Source organism: Oncorhynchus gorbuscha, linkage group LG21 (genome assembly GCF_021184085.1).
Source record: "Oncorhynchus gorbuscha isolate QuinsamMale2020 ecotype Even-year linkage group LG21, OgorEven_v1.0, whole genome shotgun sequence".
Taxonomy (NCBI): Eukaryota; Metazoa; Chordata; class Actinopteri; order Salmoniformes; family Salmonidae; genus Oncorhynchus; species Oncorhynchus gorbuscha.
Genome location: NC_060193.1, coordinates 26,593,346 through 26,620,511, shown reverse-complemented (window position 1 = coordinate 26,620,511; position 27,166 = coordinate 26,593,346). Strand labels below are relative to the sequence as shown.

Here is a 27,166-nt window from a genome sequence, read left to right as displayed (position 1 = left end):
TCCATGTTAAAAAAAATAGAATTCTAGCCATTTCTTAATTCCTTTGTTAGCTGTACAGATCTTCAAACAGCACAGCTGGATAAGGCTTCCTTTTAAATTGGGACATCAAAGTGTGTTGTTATTGCTCTAATATGGCTTTTGAGCACAGGTGAGAAAAGACTGCAATGAAATCACACAGCTAAACTGGTTGTCTTGTGACAACAATAAATAACTGTGGCGGATAATGTTGGTGATTATGATGGATGCCCTGCCCACCACAATCAACTGTTCATTCTGTTTTGACAGACTTACCCTCCCCAATAGAGATAGTGAATGACATACAGTTGACTCCAGATAAATGCAACAGCTTGGGACTGTTGTGGTAGAGTGTACTCAATCAAATTTGTAATTTAATTGAAAATTGTAAAACTGAACTTATCGGGAGTTAGTTGACTGCATTTGCAAACTTATCAGGCTCACCGTGACTATCAACCCGACTTACTACGTAGTGGAGAACTAGAAACTGACCAGTTGGTAAGGGGGTATGGACTAGGAAATCCATGTTCAGGACTGATACAGCTCTTCACTGCTCATAGAGAAAGAATTATGCATTAGCTGAGGTACATTAGTGAAAGCAATAAAAAGTCTAGTGTTGCAAAATTCCAGTAACATTCCCAAAATTCTCAGCTTTTCCAGAAATCCTGGTTGGAAGATTCCTGGAATCAGGAAGGAAGAAGCCAGAAAGCTGGGAGTCTTACAACTGGGAGTTCTGGAAAACCTAGGAATTATGGGAAAGTTACAGACATGATTCAATCCCTTAGAAAGACAGACTAAGACAAGAAAGTCAAAACAGGCAGAATTACACACAAACAGCACAAATGCTACCGAATGACCTCTCACACAGACACAACAATCAGAACTACACAAACAAGTCAGATTTACTGTGACACAGATGTCACAAGCTTCCCAGAAGCGCAGAGACAAAGCAGCTACCATGCAAGCACAGGTCGGGGAGGAGGTGGAAGACAAACTAAATGAAAGAGATGTATGTAGTGTTAGGGGAAGTTGGAGAAGAAGAGGCATGGAGTGGTAACTGAATTTGAGATCACAAACGTGTAAAAAGACAGATGATGTGATTCCAGGTCTAACATTTATTAGATCTAATCAAGCACAGATACAGAATTAATCGTCATGATCATCTACAACAAGCATCTACAGAGAGAGGATATTTCCAGACAGTGTGACACGCAATTCAACAATGATACCGTTAATTTCAAAAGGACCTCTATCATTACTGTTTTTTTCATCAAGGACTCTATAATTATCAACATATTGTGAAGAAATTGGTTCAGTTGTCCTTCTATGTATTACCAGGAAAAAATCTGAGCAAAATTGTTGAATTGCATTAGAGGATGGGATGAAAGTAAATACAGCTTTTCGGTTTAAAAAAGTACAGGCAGGTAAGAACAATCATGATCATCTTTAAAAAAAACAATAACGCTTTGCTTACGTTCTATCTTGTCTGTAGCTATGTACTGGGTTTAGGACCGTACTCCAATTATACATTCATAATGCCGGCATTGAGCATTTTATTGACATGAAAGGCTGTGACTCATTGAAATCTATTCCAGGTTCTCTATTTGAATCAATCAATCAAACAATTCACACTTGCATGGTAATTCTAGCTCACTACAATTGGTTGCTGTCAAATGATAGTATGTCTATTTTTCATGTATTGTAATGACAACTGTCATGTTGAGTATTACAGCATTACAATATGTAGGCATTATGAAACACGTTTTTATCCACCTGCATCCTCATATAACCTCTGTGGTACAACAATATGAAACATTCTAAGATTTACTTTCACCTCAAGTCTCAGTTAAGTTATAAAACCCATCAGTTCAGTGGTGTGTGAATATAAATGTCATTCATTTAAAATATATACATCACTATTTACAATTCAGCGGAACTTACTATTGAAAGTGACCACATAAACAACGCTATCTATGTTCATTCGAAAATATTCAAAGGGGTAAAAATGACTGGGGTACTACTGAGAGAGAATACATTTTCAGTTGTAAATAAAGTGCATTGAAGTCAGTATAAAAGGAGTTGTCGTTGGAGGTCAGGTCACCCTCAGACACACACACAATCACAAACTCTCACACACACACAAACACATACACGCACACACACACCAACACACTTATGCATAGTCACACTGGGGAAATACCTGAGCTTGACTGGCCATTCCCACCACCATCATGGAAGGAGTTGGCACATGGCGAAGGAGGGAGGAAGTTGCCCTCGTGGGACAGCAGCGCAGGGGCCAACAAGGTGCTGTTGGGGCTGGTGATGTCTCCCTCGCCCACCAGGGTCAGGTCAGCGTGGGTGTCTTCCTCCAGTGTCCTGAGGGCCGGGCCTCTAGACTCCGAGGGGCGGGGGATGGGTGAGAGGGCGGCGCTGAAGGGGGGGGACGGGGAGGCGGGGTGGGGGTAGAAGCGCCCGGCGCCCCGCAGCTGGATGGGGGTGTCCGTTTGTGCTGCTGAGGGAGGAGTCCAGGCTCTCAGAGCGCAGGCTGGCGTTGAGGGGGCCGCGGGCGGGGGCACCGCCAACCCCGTTCTCCCTGCCAGGCCCCTGGCCCTGTTTGATGGAGGTGGGTGTGGAGCAGGCCATGTCTAGGGAGGCAGTGGAGGGGGGGCCGGAGGTTAACCGCAGGAAGTCAGGTAACTCCAGGTCCTCTTTGTTCAGGAGGCCTCTCTGGTCATTTCTCCGGTTGCTCTGCGCCCGGCTCAGGAGCTCAAAGAATTCTAAAGAGAGAGAAAGCAGTAGAGTTACTTCATATTCCTTTAACTAGGGTTGTAGGCCGTGACGGGGAGAACCATGGGGCGGAGCACAATTGGCCCAGCGTCGTCCAGGTTAGGGGAGGGTTTGCCCGCCCGGGATATCCTTGTACCATTGCGCACTAGCGACTCCTGTGGCGGGCCGGGTGCAGTGCACGCTGACACGGTAGCCAGGTGTACGTGTTTTCTCCAACACATTGGTGCGGCTGGCTTCCGGGTTAAGTGGGCATTGTGTCAAGAAGCAGTGCGGCTTGGTTGGGTTGTGTTTCGGAGGAAGCACGGCTCTCGACCTTAGCCTCTCCCAATGGAGTTGCAGTGATGAGACACGACTGTAACTACCAATTGGACACCACAAAATTGGGGAGAAAAAAGGGGTATAAAAAAAGAGGGGAAAAAAATATATATATAATAATATGGTTGCAAAATTCAAGTAACTTTCCCCCCAAAAAAAATCCAGAAAGGAAAGTTACCATCATTTTGCAACCCTATCTAAAACCCTCACAAAGAACAAGAAAAAAGGTCAAATAAAAAGGGGATTAGATCATTTAACGTGCACAGTACACAGTCCCAAGCTACAGATAACCATGAAGGTTGAAGGATTCTTTTACAGCTGGTGTTAGTGACGCGGCGAAGCAAAGCTCAGAGAAGCAACAGAACGTTAGAAAAAGAGGGGGATTTACCTTCAGCTTCATCTATATTAATCTTTTTCGGCTTTCCCTTTTCCGCAGGGAGCGACGGATCTGGTCCGCTTGCCTTTCCTGACGACCTGTCATCTCCCTGCAGACGCAACAATAACAACGCACTCCATTAAGGGGGTGAGGGAGGAGGTTGTGCATGCCCTGTACTAACACCACTACAACACATCCTGGGCAGATTGACTTAAGTGTTCGCACCTGTGCCCTGTTATTAACTATAGGAAACACAAAAAACAACCATAAAACACGAGCGTGTGGTCTCTTTGATGCTTGTTGTTTCTTTTTACGCTTCTTTTATGCTTAGTAAATCCCTGAGACAAGGTCGGATCGCAACTACAAAGGTGACCTGGAGGCTGAACTATAAAGTGGGAGGTCAGCCAGGGTTCAAGTCAGCTACAGCCAGCATTTAAGGAAGAAACAACATGACAAAGAGCCAGGAACAAAGTAGAGTAGAGCACTTGAGCAATTATTATGTGACATTAAATTGTTAAGAAGCAGCATAGCAGGGGAGTTACAGCACATTTAGAAATTCAAGGATACTTGAGAAAGTGAAAACAGGAATAAAGGAGGAGGATGATGGTGGTCTCCTTACTGTTGCAGAAAGACTCTTGGTGGTCAATGATGGCGGATGTGCTTTCAAGGAACCTGACTTGGAGTCTATAGAGAAAAACAACAGTGAGGTAAATAGGAGCCAATGAATCATCCCACATGTCCTCCATCACTCTGATATCTTTGTTTATCACTGGAAGTCAGTGGGAACAAAACAGGACATTGATTACAAGAGCTGTTTGAATTCCTGGAAACAGACAGGCTGAAGCACCAGTCCAACATTGGAGGAATTGGATTGGATTTCTCAAGCCACTATCTTGGTGGCTGTTTGGGGGGGTTTGAGTGTTTGTGCTGTATAGCCAACTAATGTTTGTTCGTTTGTCATGCCAAATCAATGACCATAGGACTTGGCAAGACAAACACATCTGGGATCAGGCTAGGTCACTGTAGGCGTTATCTCTGAGATGGAATGTTGGCTTACTTCATTATCTGTCTATCATCTGCGTTTTAGTGCATGTTTTGGTGTTCGGTGTGATGGGCTGTCTTACCTTTCCCTGAGGCAACAGGGTCTGCTCTCTCCAATACCACACGCAGGCCGTCCAGACTGGATATGGGCGCCCCCAGGTCTAGGGGCTCCGTTTCTCCACTCTGTCAAAACACAACACAAAGTTTTAGCAGTCGTCATTCTCATAGGGGGCACATGGCCCCTCAGATTTGACCTGTTTATATACACGATATATACACAAAAGTATGTGGACACCTGTTCAAATGAGTAGATTCGGCTATTTCAGCCACACCCATTGCTGACAGGTATATAAAATCGAGTACACCGACATGCAATCTCCATAGATAAACATAGTCAGTAGAATGGCCTTACTGAAGAGCTCAGTGACTTTCAACTTGGCATCGTCATAGGGCACCACCTTTCCAACAAGTCAGTTCGTCAAATTTATGCCCTGCTAGAGCTGTCCTGGTCAACTGTACGGGCTGTTATTGGGAAGGAGCGACAACGGCTCAGTTGCGAAGTGGTGGCCACAAAACTTCACAGAACTGGACAGTCGAATGCTGAAGCGCGTAAAAATAATCTGTCCTCTATTGCAACACTCACTACCGAGTTCCAAACTGCCTCTGCAAGCAACGTCAGCACAATAACTGATCGTCAGGAGCTTCATGAAATGGGTTTCCATGGCCGACCAGCAGCAAACAAACCTAAGATCACCATGCGCAATGCCAAGCGTCAGCTGAAGTGGTGTAAATTTGGACTCTGGAGCAGTGGAAACGCGTTCTCTGAAGTGATGAATCACGCTTCACCATCTGACATTCCAACAGACTAATCTGGGTTTGGTGGATGCCAGGAGAATGATTACTTGCCCCAATGCATAGTGCCAACTTTAAAGTTGGAATAATGGTCTGGGGATGTTTTTCATGGTTTGGGCTAGGTCCCTTTGTTCCAGTGAAGGGAAATCTTAATGCTACAGCATACAATGAAGAATGACATTCTAGACAATTCTATGCTTTCAACTTTGTGGCAACAGTTTGTGGAATGCCCTTTCCTGTTTCAGCATGACAATGCCCCCATAACACAAAGCGAGGTCCATACAGAAATGGTTTGTCGAAATTGGTGTGGAAGAACGTGACTGGCCTGCACAGAGCCCTGACCTCAACCCCATCGGACACCTTTGGGATAAATTGGAATGGCCACTGCGAGCCAGGCCCAATCCCCCATATGCAGAGAAGCATATTTAGTTTCTTAAAAAAATAACCAACAGTCAGGATGATAGAGACAGCTGAAGAGGTATGCTTAGCTATGCAGAAAAATATACATATTTTTGACACAGAATTAAGCATAATGATTATGGCTCTAGATTGCAGCATAAATCTGACCATATCCGGACTACCCCCAGCCATCCTCACATACTAGGTGCACGATGTTCCTGTGTCACGTGACCATGATGCCTTATTGACATGTCAGACAAGCAAGTTGCCACTTTAGCGTATCGTCACAACTTCTGTGTACTATCATTAACTGTGTAAGATATGGACGCCTTCGCTCCATTTAGAATGTGGCTTTCAGCTTACTATGTAATCAGTAACAAATGTAGGTATAGGCGACATGGGCAGCCGCCCAGGGCGGCACGGGGCGCCCACAGAATTTCTTGGGGAATGATGACATTTGCGGTTTTCTATCGCTCATTTACACATCACGTCAATGATATCATGTCACCGTGTGGGACTGTGGGTCAATTAACCTTGTCGGAGTGGGCGCCCTGATTCTAGTTTGTGAGCTAGGCAGGTTACTGCCTGGGAAGGTCTCCCACTCAGAAGTACGAGATGGGGAGGGGGCAGGTTGACCTCAGGTCTCCCCACTGGAAGCCCGAGGTAGGGGAGCGGGGGAATCTATCAAATAGCACACCTCTAACGTTGTACAGTACTAATGCAATTAGTCAAATCCGTCACACTACGAAAAGCTACCAAATAAACCACAATTCCTTCATTAGACTGTGAATATAGTTTCACAGACATATTGTTGCATTTTTCTGGTTTGTGCAAAATCATTAAGAATAATATAAAACCAGTCTGCACACCACCAAGGTGAATTGGTTTAGTCTTGACTCTTAGTTGACAGTGTTGGGGGATGGGTAATGTAGTCTCGACTCTTGGTTAACAGTGTTGGGGGATGGGTAATGTATTGATGCTCGAGTGTCAAATCAACACAAATTTGTTTGTGTCTTTGTTACTTCTTTTTTATATTTATGAGTCTTATTTTTGTATATATATTTGTATATATTTTTATATTTATATAATTTGAAATGTTATGATTATTTGTGTATTTCCACAGTGCAGAATGGTGTTTTTTTGGGGGGGGGGGGCAAAGGGAGCCAAACAAGCTAGAACCGCCACTGTGTGTAATAGTAGGGTAATGCTTGGAAAACCACCTCAGGACAAAATAAACCACCTAACTGGCAAGGATTTGGAAGAGAAGGGAGTCCTTCTACTCCCCTTCACCCTGCATGTTTTAGGAGTGTCGTCATTCATAATTATAGACCTCTCTCTTTGTATCTTCAGAGGCCGTTTGAGTCAGAATGAGCCAACTACCCAGCAACATTTGAAGAGGATGCGGTTCCTTCCCTCTTCCAAGCCAATGAGACTCCACCCAGTGACATTGTCGTCTTTTACATGCTCTACAGAAGATTGGTTGGACACACAGCTGCAAACAGAAAATATTGAGGCGACCCAGCCAGTCACCGACATACTATTTTGGCCACCAGATCCTTGAGTTGGAGGCCGTATTTCGCCACGACGGGACGCAGGACTTCGGTGACGGGTTTGGTGGGTTTGGCCTTCAAACCTACGGAGCGATTAATGGGTACCAGGTCCAATCTAAAAATAGAGGGAAAATAAATATGCAGATACTTTCTGTAAAACGATCATGTGATTTTCTTCAGATTCTACTGGGAGGAATGCAGGTGCAAAGAGTTATTTTAAAGTTCACATTGTTGAATAAAAAGGGGGGAATGAGAGAGAGAAAGAGAGATGTGGAGACAAAGATGTAGAGGGGTAGATATGCATATTTTACCTGAATAGAGTGCGTTTTTCCATTCTGAGGTTCCGTGCACTGAGGGTCATGCAGTCTTGGTCCAGCACCAAAGGCTAAAAAGAATAAAAACAACATGAAAACCTACTTACAAAGCCATGAAGCGATGCCTTACTAAAACAATAATGTATGGCATTAAGCAGATGCTTTTATCCAAAGTGACTTACAATCATGTAAGTCACATGACGTATTAAGTGAAACTAACCACTTAATACATCAATGGATCTGCATTATTTCACTCTAAATCGGCTTTTCTTAAAGCATGGGTCGCGACCCACCTGTTAATGGTGGGTTGCGGTGTGTCAGAGAATGTATAATTATTTCATTAATTACTGGAATTGATTTGGCCAAGTGCATCTGCGCTCTCTGCTCAGTTTGGCAGCTGCGCAAGTTTACCGGTTTACCGGATATTTTTCTGCAGTTTCTTGAAGATCACTCAGTGACCCACAAGCTGCAGCGCTGTTGTTCAAGCCACTGACTTGATATTCCCACTCTCCATCATTCACCCCTGTCATGAAATGGACTCATGCTAGCCACAAGTTCTGACTCAGCACAATCGTCATGAAACGCATATACAGCTATGAGTTTCTCTGTCTTTCATACAAACTTATAACAAGGAGTCCCCACAATGTGTTTTGTGTGTGGAAGTACGTAGTAATGAGTCTCTCATAATGAACAAAATTAATAAAACGACACATCCTGACCAAACATCCATAGCAGGATGGTAAACCCAGGGAGTTCTTTCAGACCAGGGCTTAATGCTTCAGGAAACAGTGCTTCAATGTGGAAAAGTAAGTCAACTAGCAAGGCATTGTTGCCATTTTATAACCGGCAATGGTAAGCAGAAATAAGGGAGTACTCTCTCTCATGGTAGTAGATGTGAGTTTCTCTTTCAAACAATCCCCTGGCCTTGTAACGTTACACAGCTAATAGCTAACGTTAGCCAAAGCAAGCTAGCTACTGATAGTGCAACCCTAGTAACAATACAGATGAAGATGAAACATTATCAGGCCTACTGTACATTTTACTGTAGAAATGATTGTTGAAAACAAGTCTAGGCTGAAACTGTTGCTGTTAAAATACAATTAATCCTTTTTTATTCTGAACTGGAATAAACTGATTGAAGCAAGATGCCTTTTGAGGTAAACACTCACACATTTCTGGGTTGCTCATCAACAGCAGGAAGTGGTCAACTGCCTGACTGAGAAAGCAGTAGATGTTCTGGTCCAGTTTGGCACCACATACCTATGCGAGTCAGGTTTCTCAACTCTGACATACTTAAAAAACAAGTACAGAAAGAGTTTCAATGCTGAGCATGACCTCAGTGTTGTACTGTCAAAAACAGAGCCCAGAATAGACATGCTTGTTGAAAACTTCAACCAGCCACACACCTCTCATTAGGACTGTGTGCATGTGTGTGTTTTCTGGTCTACATCTGTGTGATGTGATCAATCAGTTTATTCCAGTTCAGATGAAAAAATATGTATTGTATTTTAACAGCAACAGTTCTAGCCTAGACTTTCTTTCAACAATAATTTCAACTGTAAGATGTACAGTAGGCCTGATCATTTTTCTTCGGTACTGTTACTTACGGCTGCACTATCAAAAAGCCTGTGTGTGTGTTCTGTTATTCATCTGTGTTATGTGATCAGTCAGTTTATTCCAGTTCAGAATTTAAATGATTTATTGTATTTTAACAGTAACAGTTTCAACCTAGAAAGATACGTAAGAGATTTTTTTAATGGGGGAAAATAAACATGAATATATTTTTAGATGGATATTTAATTTCATTGTTATTTGTTTTTGTCTATATTGCATTTGTTTTAGGCATAAGGGCAATGAAATGTACTGATATTTATATATAGTTGCATATTTTCCTAAGCTTGGGTCCCAAGAAAAACACAGAATTTCTCATTTGGGTCCCAGGCTGAAAAAGTTTCAGAACCCCTGCTCTACATCCACATTGAGATGCACAGTAAGGGAAACAGTAACTGTGCTGGGAACCATCGTGAGTTTGACTCACCTTCTCTCCTCCCACCAGGAAGAGGTCTACGGCAGCCATGTTGATGCGGAGGCTCTGACAGAGGTCCCGGAGAACCTCCCTGATGGTGGCCCCCGGCCGCAGGGTCACAGAGGAACACGAGCCGTCCGGCAGGGTCATGCTGCAGATCTTGGAGCACTCCCTTACCCTCTCCCACACCGGCACCGAGTGACGATTGTCCCCCTGCATGGGAATACCATGACAAACCATAGTCAGAGATGATAGAACTCAACGGAAGCAAGAGAAAATACCAAGAGCTAAAACTGCAACCGCAACAGTGTCTCTATGTTTTGTATGTAGTGTTTGATGTCCGACCAAATTTCCCTGTGGGATATTAAAAACAAAATTGAACGTCTGAACCTTGAAATGAAACCCCTTCAACTCATGTAACATACAGTATAACACCTGTAACCATCCAGACAAAAGTATACCCAAATCCCTTGTCAAGCAAAATTTCTGCAAACATGCCACAAAACTAACAGAGTCAGGACCTGTGTAACTGATGCTCCTACTACAGAACTATCTTGGTTCCGTGTTGCCATGGTGACCTGGCCTGGCCTTGCAGCAGGATCTTACCTCGGTTTTGCCCGTTGAACAGGAAGTGGCCAGTTCCAGACTAGCACCAGAGGACAAGGAACCCTGTGATTCCCTCCGACCGTTGCTGCCCCAGGAATCTATCCAACAGAAGAAGGACAGTGAGGCCACAGTTAGGATACAACTCATTCCACAATTAATATCCATGCATCATCACACCACAACTACACATAAAACTCACTGACTTCTAAACTTGAAATATTGTTCATCATCAGGTATCTGATGGAAGGGCCACAGGAGGAATGTATATGGTTGCGGTCACTGACAAGGGTGGAGAGCTTTAGATTAGTGAGGAATGGGGCCTGAGGTCGGGTCAGGTCACATTAAGGGAGAAGGAACAGTTTATTACCAACATCACTTAACTTCCTGCCTATCAATAACAAATGTAAAGCACACAATGCAGTGCTGTGTATTGCCCGACCAAAGACCTACCACCATAATGCATGACAGAAAGCTTTATGCCAATATTGAAATCCAACACAAGAAGTTTCCTCACGGGGGGGAAAGGTATTTGAATTGAATACATAGGATTAACTCCTTAAGACTTATTCTATGACTGAGAGTTGCTCACCAATGTTGATTTCTCCAATGTCCTTTTTCTTGGGTCCCTTCCCAAAGCTCCGGTTCCGGGACCAAGAGAAGAAGATGCCCCGTTTCTTATCATGCTCGTCTCCGGGTTCCTCAGTCAGTGACCTCCCTGACTTCTGATTCCTGGCCTCCTATTGTACAACAAAACAACCAGTTCAAACAACCTGTGTAACACCTGGGTTGATACATGAGTGCATACCGTAGAAAGCCATTTGCCATGGAAAATATCTAGCAGCAGAAAATGTTTTCCAATGGAAATAGAGTTTCTTATTGGACAAGTTCATGTAGTGCCTCCTTGTTTTGGTCCGTTTTCTCCCTTTTGGTACCTTGTGAATACGATCCTGATGTTTTGAAGACTACAAACTAACAAACACATATACTGGCTACAACACAAAATGTGCATCTCACAGGCGAGTTACACAATCACCTAAAGTGGTTACTAAGACAATACCAGATGCCCTTTTGGCTGTTATGGTTACTATGGTACAAGGCGGGTACCTTATTCGGTGTGGAGTGGCCGGAGCTGGCACTGTGCTTGGAGGGAGCGGGGCTACAGGGGATCTGGTAAGGGTCGGGTAATGGTCGTCCCTCCACCTCGGCCAGCATGCACTCCTGGTACAGGCCAGACTTGAGGAACCTGGAGTAGCTGTCAAACTTCATCAGGTTGAAGATCTACAGAAAACAATAGGGAGAGAAAATGATCTTGTCTTGTGAAGGGTCACAAATGTTTATGACAGGTGTTATGGCATATGTCATAACAGCTATGATTCGGTCACGTTTGTAACATTGTACAGACCTAAAACAACATTGTAAAGGCCTGAGAGTGTGTGTGGGGGGTGTATGCTAGTTTGTGTTTGGTCCTGAAGCACAATAGCCCTTTTGGAAACAGGCAGATGGTTGAAAAAAACGACACTGTGCAGAAAACATTTTGTACTGGAGTAAAGCAGTAAAAGAACATTCACACATAGCACTGAATCATAACAATGCTCAAGCAGCGCAGCCCTGCAGTTGACACTGTGCTGCTCCTAGCTGTGTGTGTGTTCTTGGTTTTACTATCTTTGTGGGGACCGTAAAACAAGGAAAATTCAGACAAGTGGGAACATTTTGCTGGCCCACTCAAGGAAATGGGCTATTTTAGGCTTGGGTTAGGGGTTAATGTTAGGGTATAACATATAGTAGGCAGTTGGTCCTCCCACCTGCAACTGCTGAGCCTTGAACATATTTGGACATGGGGAGGTGAGGACGTCATCAGCCAGTTGGGCCTGACTGTCGATGTTGACCGGCGTGGTAGCCTTACTGGACAGGAAGCTGTTGTAAATCTCCCCCGCCCTCTGGGATAACTGGGGAGAAGAGGAAGAGGTTTTATAAACACACACAACCATGACATAACCCAGTGATATAAAGGGGAATGGTTTTCAACTTTAAGCCATGATCAACCCTCACAACGGAGGGACTTTTCTATCCAGTCCATGACATCTAAAACCTATATGGACTTCTGAACTGGACTAGATAGGAAAGTATAGTTTGGTCTTGGTGTTGAGTAAGGGGAATAAGCTTACCTGCTTTTTGTCTGTTGCAGGTACCTGACTGAAGTATTCACAGGCCTGCCAGAACAAGATATTCTCCTCACTGAATTCCTTTTTGAGGAATTCCTGCGGGGACACAAGCCACAGCTTTATCACACTTGCAATAAGCCTGGAAAATGTTATGGTTGTGTTGATTGGCTATATAGTTAAATATTGCTTCTATTCCACAGAAGATAATGTTTTCATGTCTAATTAGCTTCGTATTGAGTTAATCCAACAGAATGGACAATCAGAGAGTTAACTGTAACATTTCATAACATGCAAACTAAAACTCAATTTCCCAGTTGTTGATTAGCTGTAAAGTGTACTGCTAATTCTATCCCACAGAACACGTTTAGATGCCTGAGGTAGACGAGTATTGATTTCAGCTAACAAATTGAGAATGAGAGAGATAATTAACTGTTAATTTCGTTAAATTTCAGATCACATAACTAAACTAAAACTCCCAGTGAACTAAAATGTGTTCTTTACTGTGCGTACTGAGAAGTAGCAGACGCCAATGGGGTCCTGGAGCAGGCGCTCGAAGCAGGCAGCCCAGCTGGCCACCCGGCGCTCTGACAGCCTCTTGTGGCTGCCGGCGCCGGGCAGACTGCTGTTGCTGTTCAGACTGCTCTGGCTGCAGCAGCCCTGGAGCTGCACACCACCACCATAGTCTGGAGTGTGAAAAGGGGTAGAAAAAATTGTTAGGATGTGTACCTAACTCACTAAAAGAGGCAATAATAAATCCTCTCCTGAAAAAGCCAAACCTTGACCCGGATCATTTAAAAACCTAAATCGGCCTAAATCAAATTTCCCATTCCTCTCGTAAAAAAAAAAGAAGCTGTTGCTCAGCAACTCACTGCCTTTCTGAAGACAAATTCCTCAAGGTTCTGTTTTAGGACCACTATTGTTTTCACTATATACACTACCTCTTGGTCATTCGGAAACACAATGTCAACTTCTATGCAGATGGCACACAGCCAGCTGTACATTTTAATGAAACACGGTGAAGCCCCGAAATTTCCTATCCTGGAAGCCTGTATCAGACATAAGGAAGTGGATAGCGGCAAATGTTTTGCTTTTAAACACGGACAAAACAGAGATGCTAGTTCTAGGTCCCAAGAAACAAAGAGACCTGCTGCTTTTGTCACTTTAAGAATAGACTACTGCAATGCTCTACTATCCGGCTATCCGGATATAGCACTAAATAAACTTCAGCTAGTGCTAAATACGGCTGCTAGAGTCTTGTCTAGAAGCAGAAAATTCAATCATATTACTACAGTGCTAGCCTCTGGCTTCCTGATTTCAAGGTTTTACTGCTAACCTACAAAGCATTACATGGACTTGCTACTGCCTATGTCTCTGATTTGGTCCTGCCGTACATATGCTACGGTCACAAGACATAGGCCTCCTTATTGTTCCTAGAATATTGAAGCAAACAGCTGGAGGAAGGGCCTTCTCCTATAGAGCTCCATTTTTAATGGAATGGTCTGTCAATCCATTTGAGTGATGCAATCTTTAGGTCTTTACTGCTAAGGTGAACGGCAAGGCACTGGAGTGACAAAACACACTTGCTGTCTCTGCCTGGCCCGACTCCTCTCTCTCTCTCTCCACCGGGATTCTCTGCCTCTGATTGTATTACAGGGGCTGAGTCATTGGCTTGCTAGTGCTCTCCCATGCCGTCCCTAGGAGGGGTGGCTCTCTCCGGGGATTTCGTCGGACGGGGCCACAGTACCCCCCCACCCCCCCCCCCCCAGCCACAATATCTATGCTGCAATAGTCTATGTGCGGGAGGGCTAGGGTCAGTTTGTCCTATCTGGTATAATTCTCCTGTCTTATCTGGTGTCCTGTGTGATCTTTAGTATGCTCCCTGTAATTCTCCTATCTCTCTCTTTCCCTTTCCGGAGGACCTGAGACCTAGGACCTGCCTGACGACTCTTGTATGTCCCCATCCCCAGTCCACCTGGTTGTGCTGCTGATCCAGTTTCTGCTGTTCAGCCTGCGACTATGGAACCCTGACCTGTTCAACAGACGTGCTACTTTCTCCCGGACCTGCTGTTTCGACCTTCTCCCTCCCTCTCACACCTGATGTCTCAACCTATGAATGCTCGGCTATGAAAAGCCAACTGACATTGACTCCTGAGGTGCTGACCTGTTGCACCCTCTATAACCACTGTGATAATTATTTGACCCTGCTGGTCATCTATGAACGTTTGAACAACTTGAAGAACAATCTGGACTTAATTGCTATTAACTCTTATAATCTCCCCCGGGCACAGCCAGAAGAGGACTGGCCACCCCTCTGAACCTGGCTCCTCTTTAGGTTTCCTCCTAGGTTCCTGCCTTTCTATGGAGTTATTCCTAGCCACCACGCTTCCACATCTGCATTGCTTGCTGTTTGGGGTTTTAGGCTGGGTTTCTGTATAAGCACTTTGTGACATCTGCTGATGTAAAAGAGCTTCATAAAAACATTTGATTGATTGATTGGTTAGGGGAAAAGGGGTTAGTGACAGTGACTGCTCTGATAACAACAGCCTTTATAGTGCTGCAACCCACCACCATTATATTGCACCCTGCCACCATCGTCTACAGCAGAGGTAATTCAGGGACACACACGGGGGGACATGATCACTATACTCTAAAAGACGGGAGACGAGGCTATTACTCTAGATCTTTACAAACACCCAAAAGAAGGGAATAGCTTCGGAGCTGTGGAATCTAGACAACTAGGCCGAGTACTTCTAAGGACTCACAGTTAGTACTTGGTATCATGGCACCAGATGGCAATTTCATGGCTGTAAGTCCCACCAATCAGAGAAAGCACAATAGCAAAAACACAAAAGGAAGACTGCAGGGTATGTTACCAAAATGCCTTTGAATGGTCAATGTCAGACAAGACAAGTGTTCACGATCTGCCAAGGCTAACAACATTGAGGAATTTGAATAGCCTCTGTTGGGAGTTCTCTGAAACAACAACACTGAGAATAATTGAAGATGAATCCATAGCCTCCAGCACCAAGGTATCTAAGCATGCAGAAGCACAGGAGGAATTACAAATAGATGTAGTTTCAATTGAGGTTTATCAAGCAACGTTTCTTAATGCTATTGCAAATATTACATTACATGTTGGACACCAAATTAGGACTGTTCGTGACTGACTACTTTACAATGCTGTGAGTAATGTCACGGCATGCAGTCTAACTATAGCATCTCATGCCTTTGTTAGCCAATTCACCCAGCTGAATCAGTACATGTGCCAACAGAGGCATAAAACAAGCTGATTTTGCAGATCATTACATCTAAAGACGCAAGAGTCGTATTCCATTTTCTATCGCGGCAATCAATTTGTCCCAGACACTTGTTTATATTTTTATTTCAACTCTGCCAATTGACCTCGGTGACATTATATTTGGTTTGGAGTTGACAAGATATTTTGTTTGGAGTTAGCTGTATTAGATTCGGGTGTTGGGAATATTGTGTTTGCCAGCAGAGAGAAAATATGGGGCCTGTGTTGCTTTGTTAATGAGATGGTTTTCAGGGTAAATAGCATAGGGTGTCTGAACCAAAACCTCCGAAAATACGGTAAGCAGCGGCAACGCCGAAGCTCCATTGACCGTGGCGTTCAGCAAACATTATTAAACGTCTGTGAAATGGGGAACAGACAGCAAACACCAAAGCCCAAAGCCCAAACCCTAAAACCCCTGCACAAGCGCCTTTTGTTAGTTGTAAATAAATAGGTTGACATCATATTCTGTGTGCCTGTTTTATTCAATAACTTCCGAATTCCGTGTGGTGGAAAGTGTAATAAAAAAGAAACCGGAAACCGAGAAAGTCGCATTCTAAACAAATGCACACAAAAGTGACCATTATTGTTCTACAAAAGGGTCTACACTCTTAGAAAAAAGGTGCTATCTAGAACCAAAATGGGTTCTTTGGCTGTCCTCAAAGGATAACCACTCTTAGTTCCAGGTAGAACCATTTTGGTCACAGGTAGAACCCTTTCCACATGGAACCCAAAAGAGTTCTACCTGGAACTAAGAGCCGCAGAACCCTTCTTGAAACCCTTTTTTGTAAGAGTGTATGGCGGGACAAAATGTCCCATTTGTTCCGGGGCTTGTTTAGGAACTCTTAGTTGAACTTAATTTAAAACTAATTTGGTCAGTTAGTTACAACTATTACATACAGCTGCAAGCAACAAATCTATTTGCTGTGTTTTGATATCACAGATAAAGTAGCTAAATGTCAGAATGGGTGTAATGAAAAGAAAAGATAAATGTACTCACCAGCATCTGAGGAAGCAGTCGACTGAAAGAGAACAGAGAGAGACATGAGTGAGAAGCTGCCCTCATGTCCTCCTCCTGCTCTGAGGCAAGGAACAACTGGAGCCTGAGAAACAGTGTCTCTCCAGACATCCCACCAGTGTGTGTGTGTGTGTGTGTGTGTGTGTGTGTGTGTGTGTGTGTGTGTGTGTGTGTGTGTGTGTGTGTGTGTGTGTGTGTGTGTGTGTGTGTGTGTGTGTGTGTGTGTGTGTGTGTGTGTGTGTGTGTGTGTGTGTGTGTGTGTGTGTGTTACTGCAAGGGGAGGGCCCCTGTTCTCTAATCAGGGGCCATTAATGTAGGGATGTGGGTGGACCAAGGGCCTCTGCACACACAGCTGTTCACACCCCAAGATCGTGGCCCGCCCCTCACCACACACATTCACCACCTACGACTCACAAGTCTTGAACACACGAGAACATACTCAGAGAAAGAACGAGAGACACACACAGACAAACACACACACACTCTATTTCACACACACAGACACAAAGACCAAGAAGTAGCACAATCCCTCTCGCTGGTGTCATGATCAGATCAGAAGTCATTATGAGGAGCCACAGAGGCCGTTGCTTGCAGTAATGGGCCACTTTTCTCATGCTAATTCAGGGGCTGAGTGGGCTATAAAGGTCTATACAAGGCTATAGGTCACAGAGTGAAGAGTCATTCCAACAAGCGTCTTCGGGAAAGACTCAACAATTGCATTTCACCAAAGTGTTGGTATTTGGCTGGCATATTTATTAGCGTGATGCTCTCACACAACCAATGCCTGACTTCATTTTATATATTCACATGGCAAACAGAATTAGAAGACATTGCTGGAAGGAGAATGTCAGAAAGCCAGCTATAGCTGTTAACATCAGTTTAGATAGAAAATAAAGATTTAGAGCAAAAAAATTACAATATTTTCACATGCCGCAAAGGAAATGAGTGGAGCATCATTCTTTCCAAGAACACTCTTTAAATCAGTGTGTTGGAGGATTCATTAAGAAAGAGAGACTGATGCCGGATGAGCATTCGAGAAGCCACTTCAAATTGTGAATGTGCTGGGATATATGTCTAGACAGGGCACTTCCAGCAAGGCAAATGCTTGAGATAATTCAAGCACTGATTTTGGATTTCAATGGATTTCAACAATATTGTGGAATATAAATAAGATCTAGAGACTTGAAAGTTGAAATTGAAGAGATTTGAAAGTTGTCATCAACATAACATAAGCATTTCGATACACTCGCAATAACATCTGCAAACCATGTGTATGTGACCAATGACATTTGATTTGAAATTAATTAAAAATATTTCTATGCATAGGCCTAATTAGCAATGTTTTAAGTTAAAGGAGTGCATAACAAGATATCCTTTCTTTGTGGATCTACTATTGGCCACAGCTGGGAGTCATTTATGCATCTAAAATAACATTAATCAATGACTTGAGGAATATGACCAGACATATTTTGTACCTGCCCATTCCCAGTCAGTCAGTGGCTGGCTAATGTTGTTTGACCATGTTGGGGTAAGGATCATCGTCATGTGCACCCATTGTGGTCCATTCCATTATGGGAGTGATGGTGACCACATGTAAATGTCGCATCAGTGTTTTCCCCCTCTCCCGGAGGTGAAGAGAGTGTAGTCCCAAGAACCACAACATCTAGTCTTCACTCAACAACCACAAGGCTGCTGAACCAACCCCATACTGTCACATGGAATGACACTGGAGAGACGAAGCAGGTACGGCGAGTCAAACATTTAATATAGAACGGACATGGAACAGGAACGGCGTCAGCAAACGAGTAATACATACAAAGAACAATCCATGCAGCAGCAGGGAACAGAGCAAGGGAACTGACAAATATAGGGGAGGAAATAAACAGGTGATGAAAGAGTCCAGGTAAGTGCAATATTGCGGATGCGCATGATGAGGGAAGGCAGGTGTGTGTAGTAGATGGCAGGAGTGCGTGATGCAGGGCAGCTTGGCGCCCTCAAACGCCGGGTGGGAGGGGAGGGAGCGGAAGCAGACGTGACACATACAGCCTGGGCCTCTTCTGTGGTGGCTAGACCACATATAGTCAGGAGTCAAAGAGAGAGAAGATGAAGAGGTCAATAGAAAATGGAGGACGAAAATGTAGAGAGCACCTGCTCAAAACGACTGTTGCTTCAGTAGTAGCAGCAGCTCTTGCACCTAAACCCCCACTCTAAATACACAGTAGTCTCCAGAAATCATGTTTCATTCTGAACTAGACCGCCATCATCTATGACATATGTCTTGGCATGTTTGAACTCATAAAAAGTCCCTACTGAAACCATGAAATTATACAGGGGAGTCACTAGAGTCACCTGTACAGACCTAGTAGTAGTTTGAGATTGGTGTTCAAAGAGTTGAGATGTCAGCCATATCCTGTTCTTGAGGATAATGAACTCCCTTCCCAAACAATCTTTCACTCATGACGACTCATAGGAGAGCATGTCACAGTAAATATCATCATGACACACTGCGGATGTTAGCCAACCTAATACATGCCCTTCTAAATTACTATGTGTCATATGAGAACTATTTCTGATGAATGAAAACATCAGGTCACGTGACAAGTCATGTCAGGTTGCCTTTAACATCATGAAGGCTAAAGTTTTCGCCACACCTATTAAAGTTGTTACAGCTCTGTTGATTAATGAAACGGTGTGTGTGTGTGTGTGTGTGTGTGTGTGTGTGTGTGTGTGTGTGTGTGTGTGTGTGTGTGTGTGTGTGTGTGTGTGTGTGTGTGTGTGTGTGTGTGTGTGTGTGTGTGTGTGTGTCTGTGAGTGTTTAGCAGCCTACAGGGGTTAATGAGACCACACATACACCTCGGTGTGTTTTCCAGCTCGCTATTGCTTCCACAGCAATACAGCCCTGTGAAGAGATCAAGTGAAGGCTGGCCACTTCTGATGTCTCAACTGCTCTGCTCTCTTCCTCTGTTCACACCTCCAGTGATGCCCCGCAGACAAGCTCTATCCATGGGTGGAACTAGGCAGGACAAGCCTTGAGCATAATATCATTAGGAGCCAACAAAGGTCTTACAAAATAGACAAAGCTATGTTTCTAGCTACAATCCAAGCTTTAGTGATCCAACCCCAGCGGGTCCTAATCCACTATTTGGAAAGACATGTTATGATGTTTTCATATAGCCTAGGTGCTGGTAGAGAGCTCCAGGGGGCATAGATTATACAGGGATTTCTCAAAAGTAATGTAGGCAATATCGGATAGTGCAATCCATTGAAGCATGACAAAGAAGATATAAAGACAAAGTGAAGAGCAAGACAGCCATGGGGGATGTAAAGAACATATCAGGTGCGACAACGTACAAGCCCAAACTACTTTTCCAATGTAAGTATTAACATACAGTATGGTGGGCACAAGCAATGCATACATTTCCAACACTGATGAGGCTTTGTCCTAAACACCACACATTCAAATCACATCACACTTCTTGACTTGTTTAGGCATGCTCGTGTCCCTAGAACCGTGTTAAGAGAGCTGAACTCTGTCGATCACACCAGTAGAGCCAGAGAGAGAAATGCCTTCACAGCCTTCACAGTTCCTCTCCCAAATCATAACTGTGGAAAGTAATGACTAAAGCAGCTGAGTCCTTCACCACCACCAGACAAAAGAGTGAAACTGTCCTATAAAGTTGTCAGAAGTTTACTTACAGTGTTGAAATACCAGGTTTTCTTGAAGGAGAGTCTCTTTTTGAGACTCATTATTCTCAGAGTCTGGTGTATGCTAACAGGCAGACAGATGTGTGTCTGAGCGCATACCTGAACACTCCCCACCCAAACGCTGCCACCATGTCTGTACAAGTCAGAGCGAGCCGGGGAAATGTGACGAGGTACCAGACAGGGGAAGCTCTGTTCCCCTATACTCCTGTGCTTTTTGTTACCGTGGCAATCCACACGAGCAATACAGTACAGCCTCTGCCACCATAGGGCGTTAGGGATTCAGATGAAATTACCCCCCCCCCCCCTTTGTTTCGAGACACAGTATTCTATATTCATTGCTTCGTGAAGGCTGGAGTCACTGCTAAATTGAAACCAGATGAAAGTTCAATCAGATTTAGTATTTATTAAAATCCTTACATTTCTGCTCCAGTTTATTTATCCTCATCAGGTTGCACCAGTCAGCTATAATTTGTCCCACCATAGCTATCAACTACAACTTCAAAATCAATGGACAATTGCTATAACCAAGAAAACAATGTATGATTTCATGAAAATAATCATGTCAACTATTTGACTGGTTCTACTAGAAGGAAAATACGTTTGCAAACCTTTGTCATTGGAGTCGGACTGAGTTGCATTTCTGCTGCTTTTTGGCAATCTCTGGGATCTGTCTGCAGATTGCTTTGGACCCACCTACTATCCTTAACATGGGTGGCCCATAGCTAATGGACAAGCCTGATTGCATTTAATTCCTCTCTAAACACCCGTTGCCTCATGACCTGAAAGTGCAGTGTAATCGTGCTTTCACATGCAGTACTTCTTAACATGCAAGATTTTAGGGTGGATTTTATCCTGTTCTAGTGCTTTCAAACATGATCTATTATGGTCTACGCATTTTACTTTTGTATTAGGATCCCCATTAGCTGCTGCAGCTACTCTTCCTGTGAGTCTATTCATGTTTATCTGTTTCAAAAGAGTGAGAGCGAGAGAAGAGGGAAGAGAGAGATGGTGTGTATAATAATAAATAACATCTGACAAGCTGTAATTAGAATCTGGTGAAAATAGACAAAATTAGTCAGACCCTGATGAATAATCAGAATAAAAACAGCCCTCCTGACCTCTTGACTCTTTCACATCTTGGGGTAGACAGTTCAGGGTTGGTGAGTTCATCTCAATTTAGCTCTGAGAATGTGTACAACTTCACACAACACAAACAGGCCAATCAATATGTTTTGGTTTCACGTAAAGCATCTCTTTAGATCTGCTCCTCATCCAACTGTCATGCTTACCAGTCTACCTTGCTGAATTAACTGGCTGTAAGAAGAAAGCCTTGCAGAAAATTGTCACACTTGATTACAGACATTTCCCAAAATGCCTTAGTCTGTCCCAACTATTGTCTTTTGGGTCCCAGGGCTTCTAATCATTAAACTGAAGGCATTTTATGATGAGACTCCAAAAGTGGACTTAATGACACTGAGCCAACATTCCCCACAACCAGAGCCAAATCAATTACTCAAATATTTCCTTTCCTCCCTATATCCTCCCTGTATTCCTATGCAAAAAACGAACACTCCAATGTCAACGAGACCCAGGCAGCACTGGTCGAGTTCTAAACAAAGCAATCTCAAATTGAAGAAGACAACTAATCTCTGCCTGCTATCTCATGGCAGACAACAAACTATGCCTCCAGAAAATAATTACAAGAGAAAGCCTTGGAAGCCACTTCCTTTTGAGGGAGGGCAAGGACGCAGCGACTGATAAGATGGAAGAGACATTTCTTCCCCAACCAAGTGAGGAGAAGAGAGAGAAGAGAGACTCCTCTGGCGATATGCAACCAACTGAAGAAACCCCCAGACAGAAAGACAGCCTTGTGTTGTGTTCTTTAGAGATTATGACTTATGTCCAAAAATGATATTGGCGCGACAAAGCCACTGTAGGTCTGATACACACTGTGTATCATCAGCTCAGATGTGATGATGAGCTCATGAACGATGGTTAAATGACTGGCACCACAATGGTGGAACCAGCTTTCCCGATGCTAGGACAGCAGAGTCCCTGCCCATCTTCCGAAAAACTTCTAAAACAACAACTCTTCAAAGAGTATCTTAAATAAGTCTGTCTTTAAAAAAAATACATAAAGAAAAAAATTGCAATTGTCCTTTCCTACTAGCACTGATTGTGATACGTGGTTGTCTCACCTAGCTATCTTAAGATGAATGCATGAAGGGCCTCTTACTGTCATTTAAGATCTTTCTAAATTCGCATGTAAACGGAAACCATTGTCCCCCTGAGCTGGTGTGTGTGTGTGTGTGTGTGTGTGTGTGTGTGTGTGTGTGTGTGTGTGTGTGTGTGTGTGTGTGTGTGTGTGTGTGTGTGTGTGTGTGTGTGTGTGTGTGTGTGTGTGTGTGTGTGTGTGTGTACAGTAGAGGGCGACAGATTAATTGGAATGGCCGATTAATTAGGGCCGATTTTAAGTTTTCATAACAATTGGAAATCGGTATTTTTGGACACCGATTTGGCCGTTTTTTTTTTTTACACCTTTATCTAACTAGGCAAGTCAGTTAAGAACACATTCCCATTTTCAATGATGGCCTAGGAACGGTGGGTTAACTGCCTTGTTCAGGGGCAGAACAACAGATTTTTACCTTGTCAGCTCGAGGATTCAATCTTGAAACCTTTACTAGGAATGCAGTAAGAAGCCAAGATAAGTTGCTAGCTAGCATTAAATGTATCTTATAAAAAACAATCAATCAATCATAATCACTAGTTAACTACACATGGTTGATGATATTACTAGTTTATCTAGCGTGTCCTGCGTTGCATATAATGCGGTGCGCATTCGCAAAAAAAGGACTATCGTTGCTCCAACGTGTACCTAACCATAAACGTCAATGCCTTTCTTAAAATCAGTACACAAGTATATATTTTTAAACCTGCATATTTAGTTAATATTGCCTGCTAACATGAATTTATTTTAACTAGGGAAAATGTGTCACTTCTCTTGCAACAGAGTCAGGGTATATGCAGCAGTTTGGGCCGCCTGGCTCGTTGCGAAATGTGTGAATACTATTTCTTCCTAACAAAGACAGCCAACTTCGCCAAACGGGGGATGATTTAACAAAAGCGCATTTGCGAAAAAAAACACAATCGTTGCACGACTGTACCTAACCATAAACATCAATGCCTTTCTTAAAATCAATACACAGAAGTATACATTTTTAAACCTGCATATTTAGCTAAAATAAATCCAGGTTAGCAGGCAATATTAACCAGGTGAAATTGTGTCAATTCTCTTGCATTCATTGCACGCAGAGTCAGGGTATATGCAACAGTTTGGGCCGCCTGGCTCGTTGTGAACTAATTTGCCAGAATTTTATGTAATTATGACATAACATTGAAGGTTGTGCAATGTAACAGAAATATTTAGACTTATGGATGTCACCCGTTAGATGAAATACGTATTTCATTTTTCACTGAAAGAATAAACGTTTTGTTTTCGAGATGATAGTTTCCAGATTCGACAATGATAGAGATTTGATTAATGACCTAAATGCTCGTATTTCTGTGTGTTATTATGTTATAATTAAGTCTATGATTTGATAGAGCAGTCTGACTGAACGATGGTAGGCACCAGCAGGCTCGTAAGCATTCATTCAAACAGCACTTTCGTGCGTTTTGCCAGCAGCTCTTCGCTGTTTATGACTTCAAGCCTATCAACTCCCGAGATTAGGCTGGTGTAACCAATGTGAAATGGCTAGCTAGTTAGCGGGGTGCGCACTAATAGCTTTTCAAATGTCACTCGCTCTGAGGCTTGGAGTAGTTGCTTCCCTTGCTCTGCAAGGGCCGTGGCTTTTGTGGAGTGATGGATAACGCTGCTTCGAGGGTGGCTGTTGTCGATGTGTTCCTGGTTCGAGCCCAGGTACTTTAACTTTCCTCTCCAAAACTTTGTTTAAACAAAATTGAATATGTTTCATTATTTATTTGAGGCTAAATTGATTTTATTGATGTGTTATATTAAGTTAAAATAAGTGTTCATTCAGTATTGTTGTAATTGTCATTATTACAAATAAAAAACATTTTTTAATCGGCTGATTAATCGGTATCGGATTTTTTGGGGCCTCCAATAATCAGTATCGGTATCGCCGTTAAAAAATCATAATCGGTCGACCTCTATATACAGTGCCTTCGGAAAGTATTCAGATCCCTTGACTTTTTTCATATTTTGTTATGTTACAGTCTTATTCTAAATAAAATAAAATAAATATCTCATCAATCTACACACAATGCCACAATGACTAAGCAAAAACTGAAATATCACATTTACATTTATTATCATACAGCCTTGAGTCTTCTTGTGTATGAGGCTACAAGCTTGGCACACCTGTATTTTGGGAGTTTCTCCCATTCTTCTCTGCAGATCCTCTCAAGCTCTGTCAGGTTGGATGGGGAGCGTTGCTGCACAGCTATTTTCAGATCTCTCCAAAGATGTTCGATTGGGTTCAAGTCCGGGCTCTGGAGCAGGTTTCAATCAAGGATCTCTCTGTACTTTTCTCTGTTCATCTTTCCCTCGATCCTGATAAGTCTCTCAGTCCCTGCCGCTAAAAAACATCCTCACAGCATGGATCTGCCACCACCACACTTCACCATAGGGATGGTGCCAGGTTTCTTCCAGGCATGACGCTTGGTATTCAGGCCAAAGAGCTCAATCTTGGTTTCATCAGACCAGCTATTTTTTTTTCTCATGGTCGGAGAGTCCTTTACGTGCCTTTTGGCAAACTCCAAGCACACTGTCATCTGCCTTTTACTGAGGAGTGGCGCCCACCTGGCCACTCTACCATAGAGGCCTGATTGGTGGAGTACTGCTGAGGTGGGTGTCCTTCTGGAAGATTCTCTCATCTCCACAGAGGAACTCTGGAGCGCCGCCTGAGTGACCATCCGGTTCTTGGTCAACCCCCTGACCAAGGCCCTTCTCCCCCGATTGCTCAGGTTGGCCAGGCGGCCAGCTCTAGGAAGAGTCTTGGTGGTTTCATTTAAGCATGCCACTGTGTTCTTGGGGAACTTAAATGCTGCGGAATTGTTTTGGTATTTTGGTACCCTTCCCCAGATCTGTGCCTCGACACAATCCTGTCTCGGAGCTCTACGGACAATTCCTTCAAACTCATGGCTTGGTTTTTTCTTTGACATGCGCTGACAACTGTGGGACCTTATATAGACAGGTGTGTGCCTTTCCAAATCAGGTCCAATCAATTGAATTTACCACAGGTGGACTCCAAGTTGTAGAAACATCTCAAGGATGATCAATGAAAACAGGATGCACCTGAGCTCAATTTCGAGTCTCATAGCAAAGGGTCTGAATACTTTTGTAAATAAGGTATTTTTTTATTTTGAATACATTTGCAAACATTTCTAAAAACGTGTTTTCGCTTTGTCATAATGGGGTATTGTGTGTAGACTGATGAGGAAAACTATATAAGGCTGTAACGTAACAAAATGTGGAAAAAGTCAAGGGGTATGAATACTTTCCGTATGCCCTGAAAAACTCCAAGCCCACAAATCACAAGGCTCGCTACAACAAAACCACCCAAATAAGATGACCCCAGATTTTCAAAACACTGCATGCAACCCTTCAAGATGTATCTCTCTGTAGTGGGACTATTTTGGTGGAGACTAAGGGGGAAGAATCTGGGATAATTACAAGTTTCAGGTTGGGAAACCCATTCATTTTGTAATTGTGTGGGAGTGAAAGGGGGGAGAAAGCTGGACGAGGGTGTGGTAGCATCTTATGTGGCAAACTCTTAACTCTGCACGCCCTCGAGGCTCATGGGAGGGGAGCCTCTCCTCCATCATAGTCAACTAGGATGCAAGGTCACCTGTGTCCTGTGTCTGAATATGTGTCTTGAATTGACCAGTTCAGTCTTCCTCAATGTTCCTCAACTGATTTAACCCAATGATTATGTTTGCAGCTTAACTTTGAACATCACACACTGTACAGTAGGCCTGTTATGAAAGTCTGAGATTCCAGCTATGTTATCCAATCTATTCTAAATTAAGTTACCCATTTTTGATGGTTCCACGACACTGACATATCTGCATTCAGAGTGACACTAGTAATTACTTAATGGAGCGAATGTTATGCCTCAGAAAAAAATAATGTGACTGTATATTTACGAAGGGTCAGGAAGGGTTCAATTGATATGGTCTCTAGAACAAGGAGGAAACACTCAGTTCTGACTGTTATGTAGCCTGGACTTGGTGTGTCTGACCCTGAGAAAAGTGGGGCATCGGGAATGAGTAAGGTAAACATCTCCAGCCAGAGGAATGTGAACACAGTAACTCCTTGCTAACATGGCATCACCATCACTGCTGCCCTAGTATGGCCTTGCTAACACTGATTATATATATATATATATATATATATTATTATTATTATTATTATTATATATATATATATATATATATATATATATATATATATATATATATATATATATATATATATTTCACACAGTATCAGTCAAACGTTTGGAGAACACCTACTCATTCCAGGGTTTTTCTTTATTTGTACTAATTTCTACAATTTAGAATAATAATGAAACATCAAAACTATGAAATAACACAAATGGAATCATATAGTAACCATAAAAGTGATAAACATTTTTTATATTTGAGATTCTTCAAAGTAGCCACCCTTTGCTTTGATGACAGCTT

General features: G+C 43.1%; 1 protein-coding gene across 5 annotated transcripts in view; it reads right to left on the bottom strand.

Annotated features, from left to right (window-relative positions):
- Positions 1–1,110: 1,110 nt before the first annotated feature.
- LOC124007747 (regulator of G-protein signaling 12-like) overlaps positions 1,111–27,166 on the bottom strand; it is a 53,738-nt gene continuing 27,682 nt past the window's right edge. For 4 of the 5 annotated variants that reach the window (XM_046318483.1, XM_046318482.1, XM_046318481.1 and 1 more), the window contains exons 4-17: positions 16,736–16,757; positions 12,954–13,126; positions 12,447–12,539; positions 12,084–12,227; positions 11,386–11,559; positions 10,871–11,018; positions 10,282–10,379; positions 9,688–9,888; positions 7,647–7,720; positions 7,324–7,450; positions 4,618–4,717; positions 4,113–4,177; positions 3,506–3,602; positions 1,111–2,792 (exon numbers count right to left, since the gene is read on the bottom strand). In XM_046318483.1, coding sequence (XP_046174439.1) covers positions 2,407–2,792; positions 3,506–3,602; positions 4,113–4,177; positions 4,618–4,717; positions 7,324–7,450; positions 7,647–7,720; positions 9,688–9,888; positions 10,282–10,379; positions 10,871–11,018; positions 11,386–11,559; positions 12,084–12,227; positions 12,447–12,539; positions 12,954–13,126; positions 16,736–16,757 — 1,902 coding nt within the window. In that variant the 3' untranslated portion in view covers positions 1,111–2,406. The remainder of the gene's footprint in view (positions 2,793–3,505; positions 3,603–4,112; positions 4,178–4,617; positions 4,718–7,323; positions 7,451–7,646; positions 7,721–9,687; positions 9,889–10,281; positions 10,380–10,870; positions 11,019–11,385; positions 11,560–12,083; positions 12,228–12,446; positions 12,540–12,953; positions 13,127–16,735; positions 16,758–27,166) is intronic. The other variant, XM_046318486.1, reaches the window with a different exon arrangement.